This window comes from Danio rerio, chromosome 12, assembly GCF_052040795.2.
Source record: "Danio rerio strain M-AB ecotype USA chromosome 12, GRCz13ab, whole genome shotgun sequence".
NCBI lineage: Eukaryota > Metazoa > Chordata > Actinopteri > Cypriniformes > Danionidae > Danio > Danio rerio.
Genome location: NC_141032.1, coordinates 51,030,001 through 51,057,073, shown reverse-complemented (window position 1 = coordinate 51,057,073; position 27,073 = coordinate 51,030,001). Strand labels below are relative to the sequence as shown.

The 27,073-nt window shown below is 36.1% G+C and overlaps 1 protein-coding gene across 4 annotated transcripts; it reads right to left on the bottom strand.

The window, feature by feature from the left end:
- ppa1a (inorganic pyrophosphatase 1a) lies at positions 1-25,683 on the bottom strand. Of its 4 annotated transcripts, none has more exons than XM_087274771.1 (11): positions 25,546-25,671; positions 22,082-22,146; positions 16,095-16,148; positions 12,838-12,957; positions 8,553-8,639; positions 8,228-8,354; positions 7,679-7,806; positions 4,990-5,075; positions 2,351-2,420; positions 1,888-1,927; positions 1-260 (listed from the first exon to the last, which is right to left on the bottom strand). In XM_087274771.1, exons 1-11 carry the CDS (start codon positions 25,610-25,612, stop codon positions 229-231), a joined length of 876 nt encoding a protein of 291 aa, XP_087130897.1. In that variant the 5' UTR covers positions 25,613-25,671; the 3' UTR covers positions 1-228.
- Between the last annotated feature and the right edge of the window lie 1,390 nt (positions 25,684-27,073).

Below are 27,073 nucleotides of genomic sequence, written 5' to 3'. Positions count from 1 at the left end.
TGAGCATTTAGAGTCATTTTATTCTGGTTAAAGAAAGGCCCCAGAGGTTCATCATGTGCACAGACCGTCAAACTGCAGTAAGAGAAATGACATCTTTATGATTGTAGCATTTATCAGAAACTAATACATCAGAGCTATGACAGTCGTGATCCTGTGATTAATCTATGATGTTATGAAACTGGTATCCGGCCATTTATTTTTCCTGTCAGTGATGGTGATGATAATCTCCTATGGTTGTTCGTAGTAGAACCATTTATCAGCTGGAGAGAGTGAGAGAGAGAGAGAGAGAGATAAAAAAATATTAAATGAATGAATAAATGTAATCAATAAATAAAGCATTAAATAAATAAAAATCGACTAAGTAAATAAAAGTAAATAAAATAAAACAATTAAACATTACATAAATATTAAAGAATAAATCAATAAATATAATATAAATAAATATAGATAAAATATTAAATTAAATGCATAAATATTAAATAAATAAAAACATAAATATAAATAAATAATTGAATGACATATTACATAAACAGTACATAAAGTAAATGAATGAATAAATATAAAATAAATGAATATATAAATAATTTTTATTCTTTTTTTGTTTAATTAAATTTTAAATAAATAAATGTGAGGAAATTACATTTAAATATTACATAAATATTAAATAAATGAGTAAACAATAAACAAACAAATTAAATCAATGACGAAATAAATATAAAATGAATAAATACATAAAATTTTGAATACCTGAATATTTTGAAATTTTACATGAAATAATTATAAATAAATGGAAGTAAATAATTCCAATTTTTTTTACATAAATATTAAATAAGTGGATAAATCTAAAAATGTATTTACAAAACAATATTTAATAAATAATTACAAAATAAATAAATAAAAGAATACATAAATATTAAATGCATAAATATTAAATAAATAATTATAAATAACTATAAATAAAAACAGTTAATAATTCGTTTAATTTTACATAAATATTAATTAAATAACTAAATAAATATAAATAATTATATTATTTATATGATTCAATAAATATTACATAAACATTAAATAACTAAAATATTAAATTAATAAATATTTAATAAAATGAATACATTAAATATTAATTGCATAAATATTAAATAAATATTTATGAACAAAAAAACTTAAATAAACCAATTCAATTAAATATTACATAATGAATGGCTAATGGATGAATGAATGAATAGATAACGTATTAAATTTAACATTGAATAAATGAATAAGTATAAATAAATAAATGTGTTATTTGGGTGTTTGAGAACAGGGTTATTAAAGTTAACAAAAACCAAAACTGTTTGCTTAAACATTATATTCATAAACAGTTTTAATTATTAATAAAATCTACTAAAATTAAATACAAAAGATTTCTGTATTATTTTGACCTTTGCCCTATCAAATTCAATTAAATATATATGAAAAAAACATTTCATTTAATTTGATTAACCCAAAATATCACATAAAATGTAATGAATTTTTTTTATTAATTTAACTAAATAAAAAGGACAAAAGCTTAAAGACAATGAAGCTATTTATTCAATCAATACTATTATTAAAACCTTGAACAGGATCACAATTAAAAATAAAACTGTATATTCATATACTAGAACTAAGACAACAAACAAACCTACTTAAAATTTTAATGGAAATAGAAATTATTATTATCAGTAAATCTTAATCATACCAAAATAATTTTGCATAAATAAATGTACATGACTATGATAAACAGCCCTTTCTATTGTTATTTTTGATGATTTTATTGATGCATACATTTTTTTAAATGATGAATTTACTGTATGATGTCTAAATCACGCACTAAAACACTTTTAAAAAGATGCTGAAATATCTGACCTGAGCTGGGGATGGGCTCGGGGTCACCATAAGGGTCAGTCTGAGGGGAAAAAATGAGGTTTAACAAGAAAAACAGCATCAAAACACACACATCTGCGTCATTAATGGAGCTTCCCTCCTCGGTTCAACAGACGGACAGATATTTCTGCTCTCTCTCTCTTGTTTTCTAGAGCAAATATCAGATACATTCTAAAATAGTCCATTAAATCCATTCAGTTTTGAAGCCCACAGCCAACAAACTTGAAGTAATGAGTGTGTGTGTGTGTGTGTGTGTGTGTGTGTGTGTGTGTGTGTGTGTGTGTGTGTGTGTGTGTGTGTGTGTGTGTGTGTGTGTGTGTGTGTGTGTGTGTGTGTGTGTGTGTGTGTGTGTGTGTGTGTGTGTGTGTGTGTGTGTGTGTGTGTGTGTGTGTGTGTGTGTGTGTGTGTGTGTGTGTGAGAGCAAATGTGTGATAGAAACACTCACTGAATGGACGATGGCTTCAGCCTGGCTAGTGGAGCAGTAATAGGGACTGTCACACATGCTGGTGTTCATACTGCAACACACACACACACACACACACACAGATGGTCAGATTGTGATTTTCCTTAGTGTACCTGCAGATCAGCCAGAGCTGATTCTCATGTACACACACACTTAGTCATCGACGCATATTCCTTCTTACATGCACTCAACCACGCACATACATTCACATGCATGCACACTTGCACTCATACGCACATACACTCAACCTCATGCACACAGACACTCATGCACTCATACACGCATACATTCACGCTCGTACATGCGCGTACACAGACTGACTCACTTTGTATGCAGTTAAACATACTCATTCACACATACCCACTCATTCAATCACTCACACACACACACACACACACACACACACACACACACACACACACACACACACACACACACACACACACACATTCAGTTTCTCACACTCATTTATACACTCATTCATGCAGATGCACACACTAACACACACATGCACACTCCTATACAAACACACACGTACACTTACTGACTCAAACAAACAAACAAACACATATACATGCACACTTGCGCACACACACACACACACACACATACATACACACACGCATACAGTAGATGTAAACAAACACGCAAGATCTGAGCATGAATAACTGAAGTCTGCATTCTGATCATGTGTGTGTGTGTATATCAATGAAATTTTGAAATATTGAAATATTACATAAATAATAAAGAATAAATCAATAAATATAATATAAAATAAATGCATAGATAAAATTTTAAATGAAGTGCATAAATATTAAATAAATAAAAACATAAATATAAGTAAATAATTCAATGAAATATTACATAAGTAAATTAATAAATAAATATAAAATAAATGAATATATAAATGCATTTTAAAAGATTCTATTTAATTAAAATTTAAATAAATAAATATGAGTAAATTAAATTTAAATATTACAAAAAATATTAAATAAATGAGTAAATAATAAATAAACTAATTAAATATTAAATTAATGAATAAATAAATATAAAATAAAGAAATGAATACATTAAATATTACATTAAATATTGAATACATGAATATTAAATAAATAAATAAGTAAATAATTCAATAAAAAATTACATAAATATTAAATAAGTGGATAAATCTATAAATTAGTTAATTAATAAAAAATGTTAAATGTAATAAATGAATATAAAATAAATGAATGAATACATAAATTAAATATTAAATACATAAATATTAAATAAATGATTATAAATAACTATAAATTAAAACATTTAATTATTAAATTAAATATTACATAAATATTAATTGAATAACTATAAATAAATATAAATAAATTCATAAATGATTAAATAAATATTACACAAATATTAAATGAATTAGTAAAATATTAAATAAATGAATAAATATTAAATAAAATGAATACATTAAATATTAAATGCGTAAATATTAAATAAATAATTATGAATATAAATACTTAAATAAATTAAATTGTGTGTGTGTGTGTGTGTGTGTGTGTGTGTGTGTGTGTGTGTGTGTGTGTGTGTGTGTGTGTGTGACAATACAGTCGAGTGTTAGAGGAAAACTCAAGGTTTCAGACCTCACATGCTCAGCAGGTAGAGTTGGGGATTTATTTCAACTTAAAAAACAAAACAAAAAATAGATTATGATTCATTTTATGATTTTTAGTGAATGCCACTAAGTTAATAAAAATAAATGATAATTAATTGGTATATTATACTCTGTTTTTTAGTTATCTTCAATATTTAATGTTCATTACAGTAATTTACTAATTGCATTCTTTAAATTTTATCTAAATATTTCTGAATTTATTTAAAAAGTAACCAGAATAAATTAAAAATTTAATTTAGACTCAGTACAGCTTAAAATCCTTATAAATCTTCATAGGCCTAAAATAAAAATCTAACTTTTAATTAGTTTTATCTAAAAAAAAAAAAAAAAAAACTCGGTATTAGTGTACCTAATAAAGTGGCCGGTGAGTGTATATACTCAAATTTATCAGTGAAATCCTGCAGAAAAATAAGACTCTTTTTAAATTGGAACAAAATAAAGTAAACTTTGTTTAAAACTAGAAGAAAAATGTGTTCAGGAAATAAATAATAAAGAGAAATTGAAAAACAAGTTACTAACAAAAACATGATTACATACTTCTACTGGAGAACGAGATGTAGAAACACCAGAGTACAGCTGTGTTTATGAATGTTTGTGTTTTATGTAGCTTCAGTTATTCCATCTGCAGAGCTCTCTGTGCCGCTGCTGAAGCTTTAATAATAATGAAAGTGTTTATTGCTGGAGTTTGTGTATTCCAGCAGAATCTCTCAGACAGCAGCTTTATTGAAGAGGACGGGTTTATTTCTCTGATCCAGCTCTTATTATTGCTCAACACTCGATGTAGTGTTTGCATTTATTTCTGAAGCTCTTTCACGACATTTGCGTGTGTGTGTGTGTGTGTGTGTGTGTTCAGCATGTGAATGAGGAAAAGTGTCAAACACAGACTCTCATTCAGAGCTGCATGTGTATTATTATTATTATATGTGGAGTTACAGCTGGATTATTCTGGTGTTTTTCTCACCAGCTGAGCTCTCCAGCGTCTGTTTTCTTGCAGATTAGAGCTTTCCAGAAGCTGTGAGTGTCCTTTACTGTTTTAATGGCGAAATCCTGCAGAGCAGAAATCAGAAAGGCATTTTAAAACATACTGTGCACACACACACACACACACACACACACACACACACACACACACACACACACACACACACACACACACACACAATCTTAATTTTATTTGATTATGTAGATTCTCTCCAGACTGGACTATTGCAACTCTCTACTAGCCGGGCTTCCAGCTAACTCTATCAAACCTCTTCAGCTGCTCCAGAATGCAGCAGCATGAGTGGTCTTTAATGAAGCTAAAAGAGCACATGTCACTCCGCTGCTCATCCGTTTGCACTGGCTGCCAGTTGCTGCTCGCATCAAATTCAAAGCTCTGATGTTTGCTTACAAAGCCACTTCTGGCTTTGCTCCTTCTTATCTGCTCTCACTTCTGCAGATGTATGTGCCCTCCAGAAACTTGCGTTCTGTGAATGAACGTCGCCTCGTGGTTCCATCCCAAAGAGGGGAGAAATCACTTTCCCGAACTCTCGCGCTCAATCTGCCCAGTTGGTGGAATGAACTCCCTAACTGCATCAGAACAGCAGAGTCACTCGCTGTCTTCAAGAAACCACTAAACACTCAACTATTTAGTCTCCACTTCCCTTCCTAATCTGCAATTGCCTCTCTGGATATCTGTACCCAAAAAAAAAAAAAAAAAAAAAATTTACTAATACTTTCCTTCTTAGACTTTACAGACCTGAAACTTGCCTACAGCACTTATTCATTGTTGCTCTTAGTTGTGTAAATTGCTTCCTTGTCCTCATTTGTAAGTCACTTTGGATAAAAGCGTCTGCTAAATGACTAAATGTAAATGTAAATGTAGATGGAGGCGAAGCAGTGGCGCAGTAGGTAGCACTGTTGCCTCACAGCAAGAAGGTCGCTGGTTCAAGCCTCGGCTCAGTTGGTGTTTCTTTGTGCAGTTTGCATGTTTGCATGTGTTCGCGTGAGTTTCCTCCGGGTGCTCCGGTTTCCCCCACCATCCAAACACATGCGGTACAGGTGACTTGGGTAGGCTAAATTGTCCGTAGAGAGTGTGTGTGTGGATGTTTCCCAGAGATGGGTTGCGGCTGGAAGGGCATCCGCTGCGTAAAAACATATACTGGATAAGTTGACTGTTCATTTCACTGTGGCGACCCCTGATTAATAAAGGGACTAAGCCGACAAGAAAATGAATGAATGAATGGAAAATTATTCCGATGGACAGATGGACGGATGAATGGATAGTTGATAGATATTTGGATGGATGGATGGATGTATATTTGGATCCATGGATGGATTGCTAATTGGATGAATGAATATTTGATTGGATGAATATTTGGATGGATGGAAAAATATTCTGATGGGTATTTAGGTGGAAAAATATTCCGATGACTGAATATATAGTTAAAGTTAAATATAGTCAAAGACTATATGTAATTACATGTTTAATCAAATTAATTATGAAAACTGTGAGCAATATATCCAACATTTAAAAATCTGAAAATAAGAGCGCTTCTGTAGACGTCCCCTAATTAAATGTGATGCTACTGCTGGACTGGATGAACAGAATGAAGCTGGTTCTTCAGGTTGTTCCTGGGTGTGTGAAAGGTGAGCGGCTGCTGAATATTCAGTTTCTCCGTCTCGATAATGTCAGATGTGTGAGTGTGTGTGATCAGAGGATCTGCAGTCGCCTTTATAAAATCACATGCTTGACTTCAGCTTCCACACGGAGAGCAGCTCTTCATTATCAGCCCTGAGGAGATGAGTGTGTGTGTGTGCGCATGTGTGTAATGTATAGGTATGAGTCATATCCTCAGCATATGCGTGTGTGTGTTTGTCTGTGTATGTTGATGTGGGTGTGTTTGTGTGTCTGTGTGTGTAATATGTATGAATGTGTGTGCATGTTTGTCTGTGTCCTTGTGTGTGTGTTAATGTTTCTGTGTATGTCTGTCTGTTTGAGTGTCTCTGTTACCACAGTGAAACTGTTGTGTGTGTGTGTGTGTGTGTGTGTGTGTGTATCTTTGTTTGTTTAACATGTATGAATGCGCTTGTGTATGTCTTTGTGTGTGTGTGTGTGTGCGCGTTTCTTTATGCGTATTTGTGTTTCTGTGTATAGGTGCCTGTGTGTTTGTGTGCACATATATTTGTCAGTGTGCATGCATGTATGCGTGCGTTTGTGTGTCTGTGTGTGTGTGTGTGTGTGTGTGCATGTTGTATAAATGTTTGTATGAATATTTAGTGTGCGTTCATTTGTGTGTCAGTGTGCATGCATGTATGCACGCTTGTTTATTTGTGTGTGTGTGTGTGTGTGTGTGTGTGTGTGTGTTTGTATGAATGTTTTGTGTGTTTGTGTGTGTGTGTTCATTTGTGTATCTGTGCATTTGTGTGTGTGTGTGTTAATTTGTGTATCTGTGCGTGTGTGTGTGTTAATTTGTGTATCTGTGCTTGTATGTGTTCATGCGTGCGTGTGTGTGTGTGTGTGTGTGTGTGCGCGCATGCATGTGTATATCTGTGTGTTCATTTGTGCAACTGTCTGTATGTGTGTGTGGGTGTCTGCATGCATGTTTATCACTGAATATGTGTGTGTGTGTGTGTGTGTGCGCGTGTGTGTGCGTGTGTGTGGTCTTCACCCTGCTCTGGAATTCTCCGCTGAAGCCGAACTGGTTTTCTGGTTTCCCGTCTGGAACTTTATACCTGCGGAACCAGTCCAGCGTGGCCTCCAGATATCCGGGCTTCAGCCGACGAATGTCCTCGATGTCTGAGAATCACACACACACACACACACACACACACAATCATGTAGAGCCACACACAAACGTTTGCATGTGTAGAGGCAGATTAAATATAAATGCAGACACAGCTCTGACCTCTGTAGTTATAAACACACACACACACACACACACACTCTCATCGGGAGAGAGCTCTGACAACTCTAGTGTCATATACACGCGTAGATCTGACCAATGAAGTGTCTTAAACACAGACACGCACACACACATAGCTCTGACCTTTGCGGTGCCACACACACACACACTCACTCTCACTCATGTAGCAAGAGCTCTGACCTCTGTAGTGTCACACACACACACACACACACACACACACACACACACACACACTCATGTAGCGATAGCTCTGACCTCTGCTGTGCCACACACACACACACACAGAGCTCTGACCGTTGTATTGTCCAGCCTCGGGGTCTTCTGTGTTTATGACAAGAACCTTCCAGTCTGTTTCTCCTTCATCTATTAGAGCCAGAGTCCCCAACACCTTCACCTGGATGACCTGACCACGACTGCACACCTGGACACACACACACATACAGAGAGAGAGAGAGAGAGACACACACACACACACACACACACACACACACACACACACACACACACACACACACACACACACACAAAGCTTCTTTAGAAATATTATTCCCATGAGAAAACATCACATGTTCAATACTTATTTCCTGTGTGTGTGTGTGTGTGTGCGCTGTAGTTTTACTTCACTGCCGATGTCACAGATATCGATGGGGTCGTTGTCTCCACAGCAGCCTGTATCTCCATCCCGGTGGCCCGGATCCTCCCATGTCTGAAATAAACACGTGCACATATCCAATATTCATTCATTCTCCTTCAGCTTAATCAGGGGTTGCCACAGTGGAATGACCTGCCAACCTATCCAGCATCTGTTTTACACAGGGGATGCCCTTCCAGCTGCAACCCAGTACTGGAAAACACCCATACACACTTGTACACTACGTTCAATTTAGTTGATCAGTTCCCCTATAGCGCATGTGTTTGGACTGTGGGGGAAAACAGGGAGAACATGCAAACTCCACACAGAAACATCAACTGACCCAGCCGGGACTCGAACCAGCGATCTTCTTGCTGTGCCAAGCGTGCTGCCTAATATTACAATATATTGTGATAATGAGATAATTCCAACTATTGAAGACGACACACACACACTTAATATACTTCATTAAGCATCTGACCTCACCTATATACTATGTAACAGATGGTGTCTCAGTGGTTAGCACTGTGGCCTCACAGCAAGAAGGTCACTGGTTCGAATCCCGACTGGGTCAGTTGGTGTTACTGTGTGGAGTTTGCATGTTCTGCTCATGTTGGTGTGGGTTTCTGCTGGGTGCTCCGGTTTCCCCCACAGTCCAAACACATGCGCTATAGGGCAACTGATCAACTAAATTGGCCGTAGTGAGTGTGTGTGAGAATGAGTGTGTATGGGTGTTTTCCAGTACTGGATTGCAGCTAGAAGGGCTGCGTAAAACGTATGCTGGAATAGTTAATGGTTCCTTCCACTGTGGTCAGCTCTGATAAATAAGAGACTAAGCCGAAGGACAATTAATGAACTATTACTGCAGGTTAACTATGCTTAAATATAATAACTTTAATTAGTGACTAATAGCTTTTGATAGTTAAAGTAGAGCTGCATGATTCTGGTTAAAATGAGAAACGCGATTATTTTTTTATTATTTTTTTTGCTTAAAATAAAGATTTTCTCACGATTCTGTAGATGTAAAATAAAGCTTTAATATGAGTTGGCAATTATTATTGTTTTTTTGTCAAACATATGGTAAAACAACAGTATTCATATTATGTGCAGGTCTACTGGTTTCTATAAATAATTCTATTCTGCTTATAATAATTCTGATGTTGAATTATGTTTGAGTTATTGGCCTACGCTTGCAATCTGTCATTGACAACATTATCAGACCATTTAATTGACTGGTAAAATCAACATTATATAGGCTAGAGTAGTTATACTGACACTAAACATTTATTTTCATGCACATGTGTGTGTTCGCTATGAAAGAAAACACATATCTAATGCTTGTCGTGGTCATAACTCTAAAATGTGATATGATTATTTAAATGAAGTGCACGCTTACGGTTTCATTTTGACTGCTAAGTGCTGTTCATACTTCACACGCGGCTCTCAAACGATCACTCTGTGCCACAAACTGAACATTATTTACAACTGTATTACCTGTTACTCACAGCATATGCAGGTTCTGTTCTTTAATGTAGACGCGTGCGCGTTTATCATTAAGTGGAGCGCTCAGCTGCACATTTAGCAGCTCACGTCACGTGTGATTTCCCAGCCGCGAATACAGCATTATATGAAGACAAAAATGACATTTTTAGGTGAATTATACCTTATAAATACAGCATGTGACTCTTTCAACATCATTTGGAGGTGTCCATGTTGCTGAGCAACGTGTGTGAAACAATGAGACGACTCGTGCAGCCGCCTTTGCTTCTCCCCTGAACTTGATAATATGACTGACAGAATCGTAGAAATGCTGGATTAAGATAGTCTAGGGCACAGGTGTCAAACTCAGTTCCTGGAGGGCCGCAGCTCTGCACAGTTTAGTTCCAACCCTAATTAAACACACCTGATCAAACTAATTGAGTCCTTCAGGCTTGTTTGAAACCTACAGGTAAGTGTGTTGGAGCAGGGTTGGAACTAAACTGTGCAGGGCTGCGGCCCTCCAGGAATTGAGTTTGACACCCCTGGTCTAGGGGGTCGAATCGAGATCGTGATCTTTTTTCAGTTGATTGTGCAGCTCTAAGTTAAAGTTATTAGTAACTAATGAAGTTGGTTAATAACATTCTCTTGTCTGATTTGGATTGTAATGCAGTAATGTGCACCTTTAATAAACAGGGGTTGAGACAATAATTGTTATGGAAAGTTCTATACTAATAAACTTTAATTGAATGATGAGCGTTTCATAGTTAAAATCTGTGTGAAATCAAAAATGTAGATTGTTTATTTGCGCACGTTGCTTTTCCTTGGGTGAACAAGGAATTCATGCGTTAATCCTCTGTAAATAAAAAAATAAAAATCTAACGCTGTCTTAACAACATGCAAAGCAATAAGCACCAAACATGATTCAACATGACAGCAACATTTCAATATCAGCCACTGCACTCTCAATGAAATAATAAAGGCCTCTAAATACATATTCAAGCTCTTCATCATTATTATTAGGCTACCGAGTGACTGATGTTATTGGACTCTCAGTTCTGATTTTCATTTTAAAGTGTCTGCGAGTTATTTTATTTTCTGAGCTGAACTCTGTATCTGCAGCTGCTTTCAGGCATTTTTAATGCAATATTTCAAAGTGCACATACAACTAGGTGGATGTGAGCAGCTACAGAAGCCACTGGCTGGTGTCCAGAATCAAGCTCAGTGTGAAAGCAATGCACAAATGCGCTTCATCAAAGATGTATTACACATATGGACATCATCTTTTTGCAAAAGACACTACGCTGTAGATAATTCTGTATTTAATGATTCATGTTTTTATTTTTCCCCATTTATTTCTGCTTTTGAGTTGCATTATGGGATCTTGATCTTCCTTACAACAACTTTTGACGTTAAAACATTGTAAAAAGTGACTTTTCTGCATGTGTAATAGTGTGCAGTGCTGTATTGTGTGTGTGTTTGTGTTGTGTATTATGCTACAGAAGCTTTGCAATAGACTGCAGCACATGTTCTCTTATTTTACAGACTCATTTCATTCATTCATTCATTTTCTTGTCAGCTTTGTCCCTTTATTAATCCGGGGTCGCCACAGCAGAATGAACCGCCAACTAATCCTGCACGGTTTCACGCAGCGGATGCCCTTCCAGCCACAACCCATACCTGGGAAACATCCACACACACACATTTACACACACACACACTCATACACTACGGACAATTTAGTGTTTGGACTGTGGGGGAAACCGGAGCACCCGGAGGAAACCCACGCGAACGCAGGGAGAACATGCAAACTCCACACAGAAACACCAACTGAGCCGAGGCTCGAACCAGCGACCTTCTTACTGTAAGGCGACAGCACTACCTACTGCGCCACTGCGCCGCCACAGACTCATTTCTCTAGATATTATTTCTTATACATTATATTATTTTTTTTCAGATGACTAAAATGTCAATAAAAGTCTCTCTGTTAAACTGTAGAAATTAATTTTCAACATTAGCCACATCACCATAATGGCCAAGAGCGGTTACTCACTGAAGCTAAGCAGGGCTGAGCCTGGTCAGTGTCTGGATGGGAGACCACTAGGGAACACTAGGTTGCTGTTTGGAGTGGTGTTAGAGAGGTCAGCAGGGGGCACTCAACCTGTGGTCTGAGTAAATCCTAATGCCCCAGTATCGTGAAGGGGACACTACACTGTCAGTGGGCGCCGTCTTTCGGATGAGACGTTAAACCGAGGACCTAACTCTCTGTGCTCATTAATAATCCCATGGCACTTCTGGTAAAGAGCAGGGGTGAAACCCCAGTGTCCTGGCCAAAGTCCCTCAGTTGGCCCTTACCATCATGGCCTCCCAATCATCCCCTTCCACAGAATTGGCTCTATCACTGATTGTTCACTCCACCAATAGCTGGTGTGATGTGGATGCACTGGCGCTGTTATCCTGTGGCTGCTATCTAAGTGGAGCTGCACACTGGTGGTGGTGCGGAGAGACTCCCTCATGATTGTGAAGCGCTTTGGGTGTATAGCCATACACAATAAATGCACTATATTAACACACTTAATACATTACATTGCATTAAAAGTGAACAAAGCAGAGATCAACATCCCCTATTAAACCAAATCATTCTGTATAATGCAGGATAACTGTTTATTTACTGACCTCCCTACACACAACACCTCAACGTTTCTGATTTTGACTATACTGTGCACATTTTGTGAAGCTGCTTTGGAACAATAGTCATTATAAACAGTGCTATACAAGTAAACTGAAGAGACTGAACCTGAGGGATCGCTCCGTAGTTCCAGATGTAGCCTTTATGAGGAAACACATTACTGACGTAGCGCAGGTTTCCCTTCTTCACGTCCTGCTTCAGTGGATTCAGGGCATCTTTAGTCGCGATCTGCAGGAAACAGAGTGATCTGTCAGGATTTTAAAGAAGTTCATAAGAGTTTGGAAGCATTCAATTAGAGCTCCACGATATCGGAAAAATCTGACATGGCGATATTTTATTTTACTGCACTAAATTTTGCGATAGGAATCGAGTATTACGACTTTTCTGGGGAGTCTAACAGTATTCAGATACTGAATTTAAGTAACCACAATGCAAAGTGTGCTTTTCTTACTTTGCTTTGTCTTGTTTCTATAGTCCAAATATCAAATAACTCTTAGATCATGCAAAAATGTTTTGTTTTTAACAGAACTAAAGCAAAATTAAGAGTTTTTCTTTAAAACAAGCTGATTTATCTGCCAGTGGGGTTAGCAATATAATCTTGATTTTGCTTTCAAATGTAGATATTTGCACTAGAATTTGGATTTTTTTTTACACTTTGTATAAATTCAGTATAAATACAGTAATTAAATACAACTCTAGTTCCTAGGGTTCATTCTTGGACGTGGATTACTCAATTACAGTAGCTGGATTTGGACATTGACGATTTGATACGGTCCAGGATCATTCAGTTCTTCAACTCATTTGAGATTTGTTGTCATAGTAACAGTTCTGGTAGCTCAAACCTGCTAGGGAGCAGCTCATTTCATATAAACAGGATTAGATCGGTTTAGTTCAAGCAAAGATAATAGATAATAGACCTTATTCTAAAATGTGGAAGTGCGCCTGTTTTCGCGATTGTCTTAGAACTTCCTATTCAGTTGCCTATGGGAGAAATGACTAGGAATGATAAACGACAGAAAACGGTCAAACTACTTGCTCTACAAACAAATGTTTGCATGACTAAACAGACCAAGTAGAGTAATATAATAAGAAAATATCAAACTGCAACATCAAGCAGCGTAATGAGCAGTTTTTAACGTCAAAAAATGAATGGAAGTGAATGAGACCAGAAGTTTCGAGCCAAAAAGATTCAAATGGCTGCGCCCACTCGTCGGCGGAGAATAAGGTGAATAGAATACAGTTCTTACAGTAGTTATACACTTGGGAAAATATTAAATATATATATATATATATATATATATATATATATATATATATATATATATATATATATATATATATATATATATATATATATATATATATAAATTTTATGCAATCTGCACTTCGAAATAAAAGTAAAAAGCCTGCCACCTGGTGGTTCAAAGAAAAAGTGTATTGTTATAAACTTTTTACATACAAACAAGTACATGCACAATATTCTACTTTTTAAAAAAAGGATAATAATTTATGCAGTCATGCTCGTGTTTTGATCACTAATATGCCAGTGATTGATACCTTTAATGATATCAAAATGCTTTTTTTGATGCAAAATTAATTTATAGTTATTCCTTACGCCGATTAAGAACAACTTGATTCGGCCTAGGCTACTATAATAAAGAAAATCTTCTCTAAATGTAGAACTAAATGCATTGATATGCATTGAAATGCATGATGAATACTCTTGACACATGAAAGTGTAAAGCCTGCAGCTCACAACACATGAGGAAAGTTATTGCGTGTCATATTCATATCTGGTTTTCATTTTAATTTGCAGTGTTTATTTAATTTATTTAAAATCGGCACAATTTACCTTCCATATATTGTGCAGCTTTAATTTAAGGGCGACATGATAAGGTGTTTAAAAAAAACATTTAATCAAAACGTCTGAACCTTATTCTGAAGCTGCCAACATATTTTTGATTTTGTATTTTTTTTTAATTATTCGCCCTCCTGTGAAATATTTATTCTGTTTAGGGATATTTAATGGAGTAAAGAATTGTTCACAGTGTTTCCTCTAATATTTGTTCTTCTGGAGAAAGTCTGATTTGTTTTATTTGGGCCAGAATAAAAGCAGTTTTTAATAGTTTTAAAGCAATTTCAAGGTCAATATTATTCGTCCACTTCAGCAATATTAGTGTTGGATTGTTTCCGGAACAAACCACTGTTATACAATGACTTGCCTAATTACCCTAACTTTACCCTAATTACCCTAGTGAAGCCTTTTTTAAGCTGAACACTAGTGTCTTGAAGAATATCTAGTCTAATATTATTTACTGTCATCATGACAGAGAGAAAATAAATTGGTTATTAGTGATGAGTTATTAACACTATTATCATTAGAAATGTGCTGAAAAAAAATTTCCAATAAGCCTGTGCTAATAATCTTGTTCAGAACACACGGTTGCTTGTTCGTTTGTCAGGATTACGAGGTACAGAAGCTCTCTTAAATGTGCTTAATTGGTTAATGACTGTTTTCTCTATAGAGTGCATCAAAACCACTTGCTAAATGAATCCTTCAAGTGCTACTGTATGTAATGAATGTAAAGTGCACGCAAATGAGTGTAAAGCTGCTGATGTGGAGTGGGTGATGTGTGCAAACGGCTCTTTCAGAAGCAGAACTTGGAGTTTAATCAGGCCAGAGCTCCTGAGAGACGATGTCCTTCATTTCACTTTCATTATAATTCCTGGAAAGACTATATTTAGTGTATATAATCAGATATGAGGAGTGTGAACTCCAACAAAAGAGTCCCCGGCTGCTTTTTCTGTGAATGACATCCATAGCATGCAATTAGTGTAGGTTTCTGTGTGTGTGTGTGTGAGTGTGGTTTTAAACATGCGTCCTTTACTGCATTGTTAAAAAAATATCCATAAATTAGCAGTTTTCAGTATTTTGTGACTCATGTTTTTATTTTTCCTCGTTTATTTCTGCTTTTGTATTGCATTATGGGATCTTGATCTTTTTTTTAACCTTGAAAAGTTGTAAAAAGTGACTTTTCTGCACATGTGTAATAGTTTGAGGGCTATGTTGTCTGTGTTTGTGTTGTGTATTACCCTACAAAAGCCTTGTAAAAAAACTGCAGCACATTTTCTGTTCTTTTACAGACTCATTCCTCTAGATATTATTTCTTATACTTTAATATTTCAAATGACTAAAATGTTAATAAAAGTCACTTTGTTAAACTTTAGAGTTGAATTTTCAACATCAAAAGTGGACAAAGCAGAGATTAACATCCCATAATGCAATTCACCAGCGCAAATGAACCCATAAAAACTCTGAAACACAAAATATTTATTTCAAATCTACAGCAGTGTGTGTTTCTTACCTCCATTTTTGCATTTGTCCATCTAGGAACTTCGACAACTGCATTAAAGATGTTCTGGAGGAGGAAAGGGGTTCGGTGAGTTTGATCAAGTTGTTTTGCAATCATTGATTAAAGCAAAGTGTGAACTCATGACTTCAGAGCGTGCACATACATGCAATTTAATTAACATTAATTAAAGGCATTAAAGGCAGACTATACTCATTGTCTCAGTGTACTCATTGTTGGCATCATATAAATATTAACAAAAAACAGGAGTGTTGCCAACACAAAGAAATAAATATACCAAAACAATGTCCTGTAACTAAACCACACTAAACCAATGATCCAAAGAAAAATGTAGAACCAAAACCGTAATCTTTAGAGGGTTTTGGTTTTGTGGAAATTCGGGCACATTAAATTAAAAAGCCTTAAAAATATTAAAGTAATAATGATGATAATTATTTTAATAGAATAAATAATAAAAAGTAAATTAAATTAATTGTCAAAATTTGATTAAAAATGCATAAATTAATGCAAATTTAAATGTAACAAGTGCATATAAATAATAAGAACTGTAATGAGGACAATAATCATAATAAAATGTTCAATAATGCTGCAAGTAATGAATACTGTCATTCATTAATATTACTTAATAGAAGCAAAAAAATGTTAGTACAAAAAGCTGTTTTCAGGATTTTATGCAAAAAAAAGATACTCAAAATAGGTTGGCTGGAATAAAAAAATAAATAAATTAATAATAAATATCATGGCAAAGACAAATTAAATCATTCATTAGTCATTAGAACTTAGTTGCTGAAATTATTTTGTTTAGAAATGTCTTTAAAAAAAGTTCGTTCAGTTGAACAGAAATTGGGGAAAACATAAAAGAGGGTTAATAATTCTGACGTCAGATGTATATATATTTATAACCAGTGGTGTAAAGTAACAAATTATAAATACTCAAATTACTGTAATTGAGTAGTTTTTCTCAGGACTTGTAATTTACTAAGTAGTTTTGAAAATATATGTGTTTTTACTTTCCCTTGAGTTCATTTTTAGAGCAGTATCAGTACGTTTACTCCACCACTGTCATTCAACCTGCAGACACTACTGTAAATAGCATCATAGTGATCTACCTCAACACATGGAGGATTTATAATTGCTGCAAACTAGAAGCATTAAAAGTGTTCAAGAAGATGTCTAAAATCATCACGCGCATTAAACCCAGAGACTGTTTAGATGATGTCACTGATGAGAAGATGATGGATGTTTACTGTATGATGACTGAAATGGCCTTAAACACCCAGCAGGAATAAAGCTGCGGTCACACTGGACTTTTCTCCCTATAGACTTGCATTCATATGCACGCGAATGCGTCAGACCAGAAACGAAATCCCGTGCGACAAATTTTGCAGTTTGCTGCGTTGCAATCTGCATCAATCTGCATCTGCGTTGCAATCACTTGACTGCGTGAGACCAATTGAGGATCAAACATGACCTCTCTGGACAGAAATGTAAAATATGGAGCAATCTCTTGCTTTCTTTTAATGTCTAATCGTCTTGTTTAATCCCACATGCTCAAACTCTAATGTGACCGCAGCTTAAAGCTGGATTCATACTTTCGCCTGGCGCCGCATCGCTAACCTCCGCTGACTGCACGAGCACCTCGCGAAACGGACGAGACTTTTATACCTCTGTTCGTCGTTGTGATATTCTTTAAAACAACAGGAGGTGGTCAAAACAAACTGACTGTAAAATCAGACGAATAAACAGAAAAGTAGAACATTTCCAGAACTACGTCATATCATTACTATATATTCAATATCTTTAAACTAATTATTTTTTATTGTTTTTATAAATTATTTTAATGATTAAAGGGATTTTTAAAAACCATTCAAGATGTTTTTTAAATTAAACTTTGATGCATCACTTGCTTTAGTTCATATCTCGGACATTTTTACTTTTTAAAGTTTATTAAAATAATATTGACAATAGAACATGGGCAAATATATACTTTTATATTTTGTGAAAGAATAAAAGAAAAAAGAAGTACACTAACTAATAGGGATGTAACGGTATCAAAAATTCACGGTACGGTAATACCTCGGTGTGAATGTCACGGTACGGTACGGTATTTATTGAGTAATTTACAGGAAAACAAAACTAATGAAAAGACTCGAAAAAAGTGCCAAAAGTGTTTACTGAACATATCAATGACATACAAATCAGCCATCTATCTGTAAATTTCGAAACAGGAACTTCAATTTTTCAATTTTAATAACAAAAAACTGTTAAACCATATTAAAAATATAGTTTCAATTTAGTATTGTTGAAAACTCATAACATTCAACATTTGAATGTTGCATTTCCGCATTACTGGATCTGTAGTGACAACAGACCGCAAAGGATGATGGCCACGCCTGGGCTGATGGGAATTGTAGTTCCCGCTACCTCCCGTTCGCTTCATTCGCCTGAGCAAACTTTTCTCAGAAATATAGTTTTATTGAGTCATGCGCCTACGGTAATACTGAAGAAAATTACTATTGCGGTCTGACTGTATATTGGTACATCCCTACTAACTAAAAAATACAGATGTTTTTTTTTAGATTTGGCACGCTCTACAATTCACACAGTACTGTCTGGCTAGTTTCTGTCCTTTACTTATGCTAAAAAGGCAATAATGATCCAACATTCCTGACCATTATCACCAATAAAGCCCAGAGAAACAGACATCAGTACAGTATATTGTAAACTGATAGGTTTAAGTATTCCTTTCCAGTTATTAAAGAAATAATTTGTGACTTCATTTTAGTTTTGAAACTATTTAATTGTTTTATATTTAAAATTGCAAATCTACATCAGTGTTAAATCTATGACTGAAAAACATATTCTGTAATGGTGTAGCCGGGTCTCCTCTTTTGCCATGGCCTCTTTTGGCTTTAACAAACTCATTCCTCAGGTTTTTCCTAACTATTACAAAAACTTTCCTCCTTTCTTACTGCTGTTGCAATTTCTAGCCAAGAATTATTGATCATCAGGTTATCTCTATAATTATCAGGCATGGATGGATCAGGCAGTTCATGCTATTTCAGACAAAAAATCTCTACAAAGTGTTTCATAATTCAACTCAAATCAAACGTGGCGCCACACGAACTGTTCGATCAAGTCTCAAAAAAAAAAAAAAAAATTAAAATTGACGTCAGAACTCAAAGTCAGGCCGACGTCAATGTCCAACCTAAAATCAGCGTCTAATGATGTTACAGCTTAATGTTGTGATGACATTACCACTATGACGTCTATCAGATTTTTGGTTGCCATATCTGACCAATAAATGTCAGTATTTGACGTCAATATGACGTTGGTTTAAGATGTTGACTCTGTTTAACTTTGGTTGCTTTCCAACGCAACCTAAAATCAACCAAATATCAACATTATTTGATGTCATGGGCATCAAAATAACATTATTCTTAGACGCTGGCTAGACTTTGTATTTTGGTCACCTGACATCACAACCTAAATCTAACCTAATATTTACGTCTGATGATGTTGTGTGTCTGCTGGGCAATAACTAAATGCACTACAGAATGTTACGTTTACACACATCCACAAATTAGATTTAAATGCATCAGCTTTTCACAGTGTAATACTCACTACTCACTACTCTTGAGTACTTTGAAAGCTCTACTGTTTACTCATACTTTGAGTAATATTCACAACAGGTACTTTTACTCTACTCACACTACATTTTAGGCAAGTTCCATCACTGTTCATATAATAGGACTTTAAATATGTATTGACACATGGCCTTTTATTTGATCTGTTTTCACCTGATGTGCAGGAAGTGTTTCCCTCATATATGAATTAGCGAGTGACGTATATTCCAGCTCCATTTCCTCTGCTGTTATTTCTCTGAGTTCATGTTCCTGCATAATGAGTCACTCTGCGTTTATTTATACTGAACAAATCCACTGCGGTCTCAAGCGGAGAAATCTATTCCCATAATTCACCTGACATATTAATGGCATTATGAGCTCCAGAACCATAATCATCTGAGAATGAATCTAATTATATGTAATACACACACACACACACACTCACACAGAGAGAGAGAGATTCACTGCAGCGGAGAAAGATAAATCGTATATTATAGTTGATGATCAGTAGTTTGAGATATATTGTCCGGTTATGACTCATTTATTTGAGTGTGCAGTAAAGATGTTGGTTCGTTTGGGTCATCAGGTCCAGATCAAAGCTTCATGTTTGGGTTAGTTTTTAATTAGAGACTGATTCACCCTCCAATATACGTGACTAAATATGAATAATTCAGAAGTTACCACACACAAACTAATGATGCCAAATAATATGTTGATACATAAAATCTAAAGTTCAACACTGGAGTGGAATGATCAGGATAATCTGCATTCGTCTTTCAGGAACCATGTTGGTATCTCTGTAGTGAAGGGCAGACGTGGATATATAAAAATAATAAGACATTTAAAAGAAGAAAAACATCTTACATACTGTCTAAAGTGTACACCCCTGGCTATTAAAGCTGTAGAAGATGCTGAAAAAACACAGGCTATGATGTTGTTAGGTTGTTGCTGTATTACTTTGTTAGATACCAAGCTGTTATTTAGTTGCTACAGTGTTACAGGCTGTTGCTATGCAGTTGCTACAATGTTTCAGATAGTTGCCAGGCAGTTGCTACAGTATGCAGTTGCTACAATGTTTCAGATAGTTGCCAGGCAGCTGCTACAGTATGCAGTTGCTACAATGTTTCAGATAGTTGCCAGGCAGTTGCTACAGTATGCAGTTGCCACAATGTTTCAGATAGTTGCCAGGCAGTTGCTACAGTATGCAGTTGCTACAATGTTTCAGATAGTTGCCAGGCAGTTGCTACAGTATGCAGTTGCTGCACTGTTTCAGATGGTTGCCAGGCAGTTGCTACAGTATGCAGTTGCTGCAATGTTTCAGATGGTTGCCAGGCAGTTGCTACAGTATGCAGTTGCTGCACTGTTTCAGATGGTTGCCAGTCTGTTACTACTGTATGTAGTTGCTATACAATGTCCAGATGGTTGTCAGGCTGTTGCTATGCAATTGCTACAATGTTTCAGGTGATTGTCAGGCTGTTGATATGCAGTTGCTACAATGTTCCAGATGGTTTCTAGGCTGTTGCTATGCAGTTGCTATACAATGTTTCAGATGGTTGTCAGGCTGTTGCTATACAGTTGATAGTGTTCCAGATGGTTGCCAGGCAGTTGCCAGAGTATGCAGTTGCTACAAATCCAGATGGTTGTCAGGCTGTTGCTTTGCAGTTGCTATACAATTTTTCGTATGGTTCCCAAGCTGTTGCTATGCAGTTGCTACAATGTTCCAGATGGTTGCCGGGCTGTTGCTATGCACTTGCCATACAATGTTCCAGATGGTTGCCAGGCTGTTGCTTTGCAGTTGCTACAATGTTTCAGATGTTATCAGGCTGTTACGACAGTATGCAGTCGCTACAATGTTGCAAATGGTTGCAAATATGTTGCTATGCCGTTGCAGATGGTTGCCAGGCCGTTGCTATGCAGTTGCTACAATGTTTCAGATGGTTGTCAGGGGTTGTCAGGCTGTTGCTATGCAGTCGTTATACAATGTTCCAGATGGTTGCCAAACTACTGCTATGTAGTTACTAGTGTGTGGAAGCACATGTATCTAAAACACCGCACAGTTATGTTTAACAGTTGCTCTTGTCATTTAATCACCGACTACATAAAATAATTTACTTAATAATTTTAAGGAAATGGGTTTACTCAAATTCTCAAAGCAAACTAATCGCTTTTTACCGTGTACTGCTCGATATAAGAAGCTTCATGCATGTAAAATGCTTGAATTTCAGTGAAAAGATGTTTATAAATGATGCATCTCAGGTGATCATTGAGGAGTGAAATCAGTCTAAATGCTGAGAGCTGAAGGAGAAAGTTTGACAGTGGAAATAATAAATAAATGATGATTGACGTGTGCCGTACCTCTGTCTCGTTGGCGTAGATGGGGATATCATGGAAAGGAGATATGTATTTCCCCGCCGCATTTTCTGTGAGGAGAGATAAAAGAGCTTTTCAGCACCTCTTGCTGTTTTCTACAATAGCCAGAGGTGAAGGAGAGCTTCATCATTTCTGGCGTCTGACAGTCAGAACAGCAGGCTTTATTGTCATGATTGAACTCAAGACAGAATTCATTATGCCAGACACTTATGGGTTCAGCTGAAAAACACGTTTGGGTTGAACAGAAAGCAGATTTTCTCCACCATACGTCATGGCTGGTCACGCAGCAACAACTGTTTCTTCCTTCTGTTTCTGAAACCAGCAGATGCGGAACAGTGTGTGTGTGTGTGTGTGTGTGTGTGTGATGTGTGTGTGATGTGTGTGTGTGTGATGTGTGTGTGATGTGTGTGTGACTATGTGTGTGTGTGTGTGTGTGACTATGATGCCAGAAAATGGCTATATATACACCTGTGTATAAATAGAGCAGCATTCAGAGATTATTTTTCTCATGTAGCATCTGTGTCGCTTAAGCAAGCATATATAGTGTTTATATATGTATACAGCGTGGGTGGTTCATTCTGTTGTGGTGACCACTGATATATAAGGGACTAAGCTGAAGGAAAATGAATGAATGAATGAATTAATATATACAGTATACAGTATGGGAAAATAAGTATTGAACATTTCACCATTTCCTTCAGAAAACATGTTTCTAAAGGTGCTGTTGACTTGAAATATTCCCGGGATGTTGGTAACAACCAAAGAAATCTATATATGCAAAGGAAACAAATCTGATTAGTTTACAAATGAAGTTCTGGGTAATAAAATGAAACGACACAAGGAAAAAGTATTGAACAGATGAAGAAAGGAAGGTGTAGTTCTGCAGTGAAAGCCCAGACAGCAGCTGAGATTTCTCAGTGGTTCTTCAGCAACCCTCTGCCCTTGCAATCATAAAAAGGGTGCAATCATACTATGCTATCCGATCTGTGCCCAGGCGGATTTCCCAATTCGTTTGATGAGTGTGAGTGCTCTGAATCGGGCTTCTGCGTGGTTTAGTTGGTCGGGCTTTGGTGCGGTATGCTTGTAGTGTGAATGCAAAGAGTGTCTAAGCCCGAAACTGAAGCAGTGCATGAGGCTTCATTCACCATATGAAGGCGTCTTTTAGCTGCCATCACCAAACAAGCCTTTAATATAAAGTATTCATTACATTTCTGCAGTTCAGCTCTTTCTCCTTCTGTCATTTCCTTCTATCACACAGGTCTCATTTTCCAGATGTGTTTTGTTTTATTTTTATGTTTGTATTGTTTGAGTTTTTACCAAAATCTACTTCAATTCCATCTTAACAGCTCTATTAGAAATAATATTCCCAGGAAAAAACATGGCGATGTGTTCAGTGCTTACTTCCCCCCTGTACATGCATTTGAGGCATTAAAAGGCTTTGATACAGTATATCTGCCGTGGTCAGGATCACTTCAGTTCAGTCCATTACACAAACACACACGAACTTAAAGCTGTTTGAAGAACCAGCGGAGTGGAAAGTGAGATTGGACTTACAGATGGATTTTTAATTAAAACATTGTTCACATGGCTTCGCATTGGGAGTGCAGATGAGCATGAATATCTGCTGAAAACTTTAGATTAAAGCTTCGTGAAAGATGACAGATTATAAACTTTGCATCAATTAAAAAGTGTAATTCACACCGCAAGTTGGCATTTCTTGCTTAGAGTTTTGCCTTGTTTTGTGTCTAAAAATACCTAAAAACAAGAAGCATTTTTTTGACAAATATAATACAGAGTTATGTTTTCAGAAATAATGAGTCACACTGACAAAGGGACACGGCTTAAATGCTTTTCTGTCTTTTCTCCTGTGATTTATTTAATATATTATTGAGTGCAGACCTTCTTTGGTACTTGTGATTTGAAGAAATTTCCTCACAGCACAAAACTAGTCTGGGGTGCGTTTCTGAAAACCATGGTTAGCCAACTAAGGTCGCAAGTTCAGTCATTACAAACATAGTTCGTTGAGTTTAGTGTTTCCCAAATCCATCGTTCCGACAAACATTCGCAAAGTTGAGCACTTGAAACTACACCTCTGGAGCTGTAGCTAGAAACATGGCAGTGTTCTAATCCCACTTATCCCCCCCTATGCCCTAACATTTAAACTTGGAATTATTTTATAAAAAAGCATTAAGGTCATCTATCTTAGGTGTAGTTTACTTGCAAAGTATTTCTACAGTTCAGTTTTAGCGATCTTCATGTGTACAATTGTGCTCCCTTTGTAGTGCACTTTGAAAACATTAATGTCATTGTGAACACAGCCTTGTGGGGAAAGCTATAGGTGACCTATTATTTAAAAGAGGAATTTGTTACATCTCCAAAGCTTGTGAAAACAAAAAACACAGCTTACGTTAATGCTTTTAATTTATAGTGGATTGTTTATTAAGTATCTGTACTGTATATGACATGAGCCTGCTGGGTTGAATATTTCTGCAGTAGTTTGCATGTGTCAAATTGTAAAAGTAGACTTTTTTCAAATAATAAAAAATAACTAAACAATATCCCTACTTAATAATAATAATAATAATAATAATAATAATAATAATAATCATCATTATCATTAATATTATTAATATTATTATTAAAGTATGATTTTTTTTCATTTCCTAATAAATAATAAAGATTAAGTTTTATTTATTTAAAAAATAGCCTCATTATTTATTGATATGATTTATATATGAGACTAAAATTCGTGTTCTTTTTTGTAAGTGATTTTTTGTTTTGGAATAGATTATGTAATGTTAATAATATTTGTAGAGGAAACACAGGCTCTATATGTGCCATTTACATACTGTATATTTCAGTTAATATGGAAAGTGAGTTACCAAAACTAATATTTTTACCCATACAATTTTTTTCAAATGCATGAGCGTGTAAAACAACAAAGATTGGCACAAAGAAATGACGGGGTTCTTCTCTAAAGAAGCTGTTCCTTCGCCCTGTTTAGAGCGTCATTATGGACGTTTTACGTTATAACTAATATGCTTTAAACAATATATAAGCGACAGAGAAACTACGGGTTTTGGGAAACACTCGTCACTACATCGCTCTTTTCCTAAACGTTGATCACACTTTGATAGTTCAGCAGTGAGTTACGTCATTATTTGGGAAACGCAGCCCTAGAAGAGTGCAGTGATTTACATCTGACAGAAATAACGGGTCAAATGAGGTGGGTTTAATCTTAAAACAAGCTCAATTATCTGCCGATTGGGTAGCAGAAATAAACTCATTTCAAGCTAAAGACTAGATCATTTTACTTCATTATTTTACTTAACTCACTTAATAAATCTTAATTGGAGATGCAGTGAGCACGTCAGATCTGTCAAAGCAAGTCTTTACTGTATTACAGACACTATACACACACACTGACAGATACAAACACACAGACACACTCTTACTGAAGTAGACTCTGTATTGGGGTGTGTTTTCTCGACCTCTCTCCTCCACGCTGTAACTCATGCTGTCTGTAGTGTGTGTGAAGAGTTCAGACTGAGGAACGGCTGCTGAGAGACTGAAGATAATCTATTGATAATCCACACTCAGTCTGTCAGAGCACCAGCATTACACACACACACACACACACACACACACACACACACACTACTGTGCTTTAAACTTTGACCTTTGTTTCTGAATAAAAGAAAGGTCTAACATGTCTATCACATTCATCTATCCATCCATTCTTCCGTTCATCCATTTATCCTTCCATCTGTCCATTCATCCGTCCATCCATCTATTTATCCATCCATCTGTCCATCCATTCAAGCATCCATTCATACATCTTATCTGTCCATGCATCCATTCATCCATCTATCTATTCATCTGTCCATTCATCCATCCATTCACCCATCTATTATCTGTCCTTCCATCAATTCTTCCATCTATTCATCTGTCCATTCATCCATCTATCTGTCCATCCGTCAATTCATCCATCAACCATCTGTCCATTCATCCATCTATCTGTTTGTCCATTCATCCGTCCATCCTTCCATCTGTCCATCCATTCATTCATCTGTCCATCTTTCCATCCATCTATTCGTTCATTCATTCATTCATCCTTCTATCCATCTGTCTATCCATCCATTCATCCATCTATCTGTCCATCCATCCGTCCGTCCATCCATCCATCCATCCATCCATCTTTCCGTCCATTTATCCATCTATCCATCCATTCATCCATCCATCCTTCCATCCATCTGTCCATCCATCAATGCATTCATCCATTCATCCATCCGTCCTTCCATCCATCAGGCCATCCATCCATCTATTCATCTGTCCATTCATCATCTATATATCCGTCCATCCATCCATTCATCTGTCCATCTTTCCATCCATTTATTCATTCATTCATCCTTTCATCCATCTATTCATCTGTCCATTCATCCATCTATCTGTCCATTCATCCATCTATCTGTCTATCCATTTATCCATCCATCCATGCATTCATCCATCTATTCATCTGTCCATCCATCCATTCATCTGCTCATCCTTCAATCCGTCTGTCCATCCATCCATCTATTCATCCATCTTTGTCTTTCCATTCATTCATACATCCATGTCCATCCATCCATCCATCCATCTGTACATCCATCCAACCAACCAACCAACCAACCGTGTGTTCATCCATCAATCCATCGCTCTACACTTCTATCCGTCCATTCATCCATCTATCTGCCCATATGTCCATCCATCCATCCGACTACCCATCCATCTGTCCGTTCATCCATACATCTATTTGTCCATCTGTCCATCCCACTGTCCTTTAATCAATTAATCTATCCATCTATACATCCATGCATCTGTACATCCATCGGTCCATCCATTCATCCATCTATCCATTTATCTGTCCATTCATCCATCTATCCGCCTATCTGTTCATCCCTCCATCTGTCCATTCCTCCGTTCTTCCATCAATCAACC

Bases quoted from the DNA above. Each gene is read 5' to 3' on its own strand.
- ppa1a (XM_087274771.1), bottom strand. From the start codon at position 25,612: ATGAGTTACAGCGTGGAGGAGAGAGGTCGAGAAAACACACCCCAATAC. The intron at 16,149-22,081 runs GTACGGCACACG...TTCCTCCTCCAG, and splicing joins TCTACGCCAACGAGACAGAG to AACATCTTTAATGCAGTTGT. The intron at 12,958-16,094 runs GTAAGAAACACA...TGTTTCCTGCAG, and splicing joins GGACAAATGCAAAAATGGAG to ATCGCGACTAAAGATGCCCT.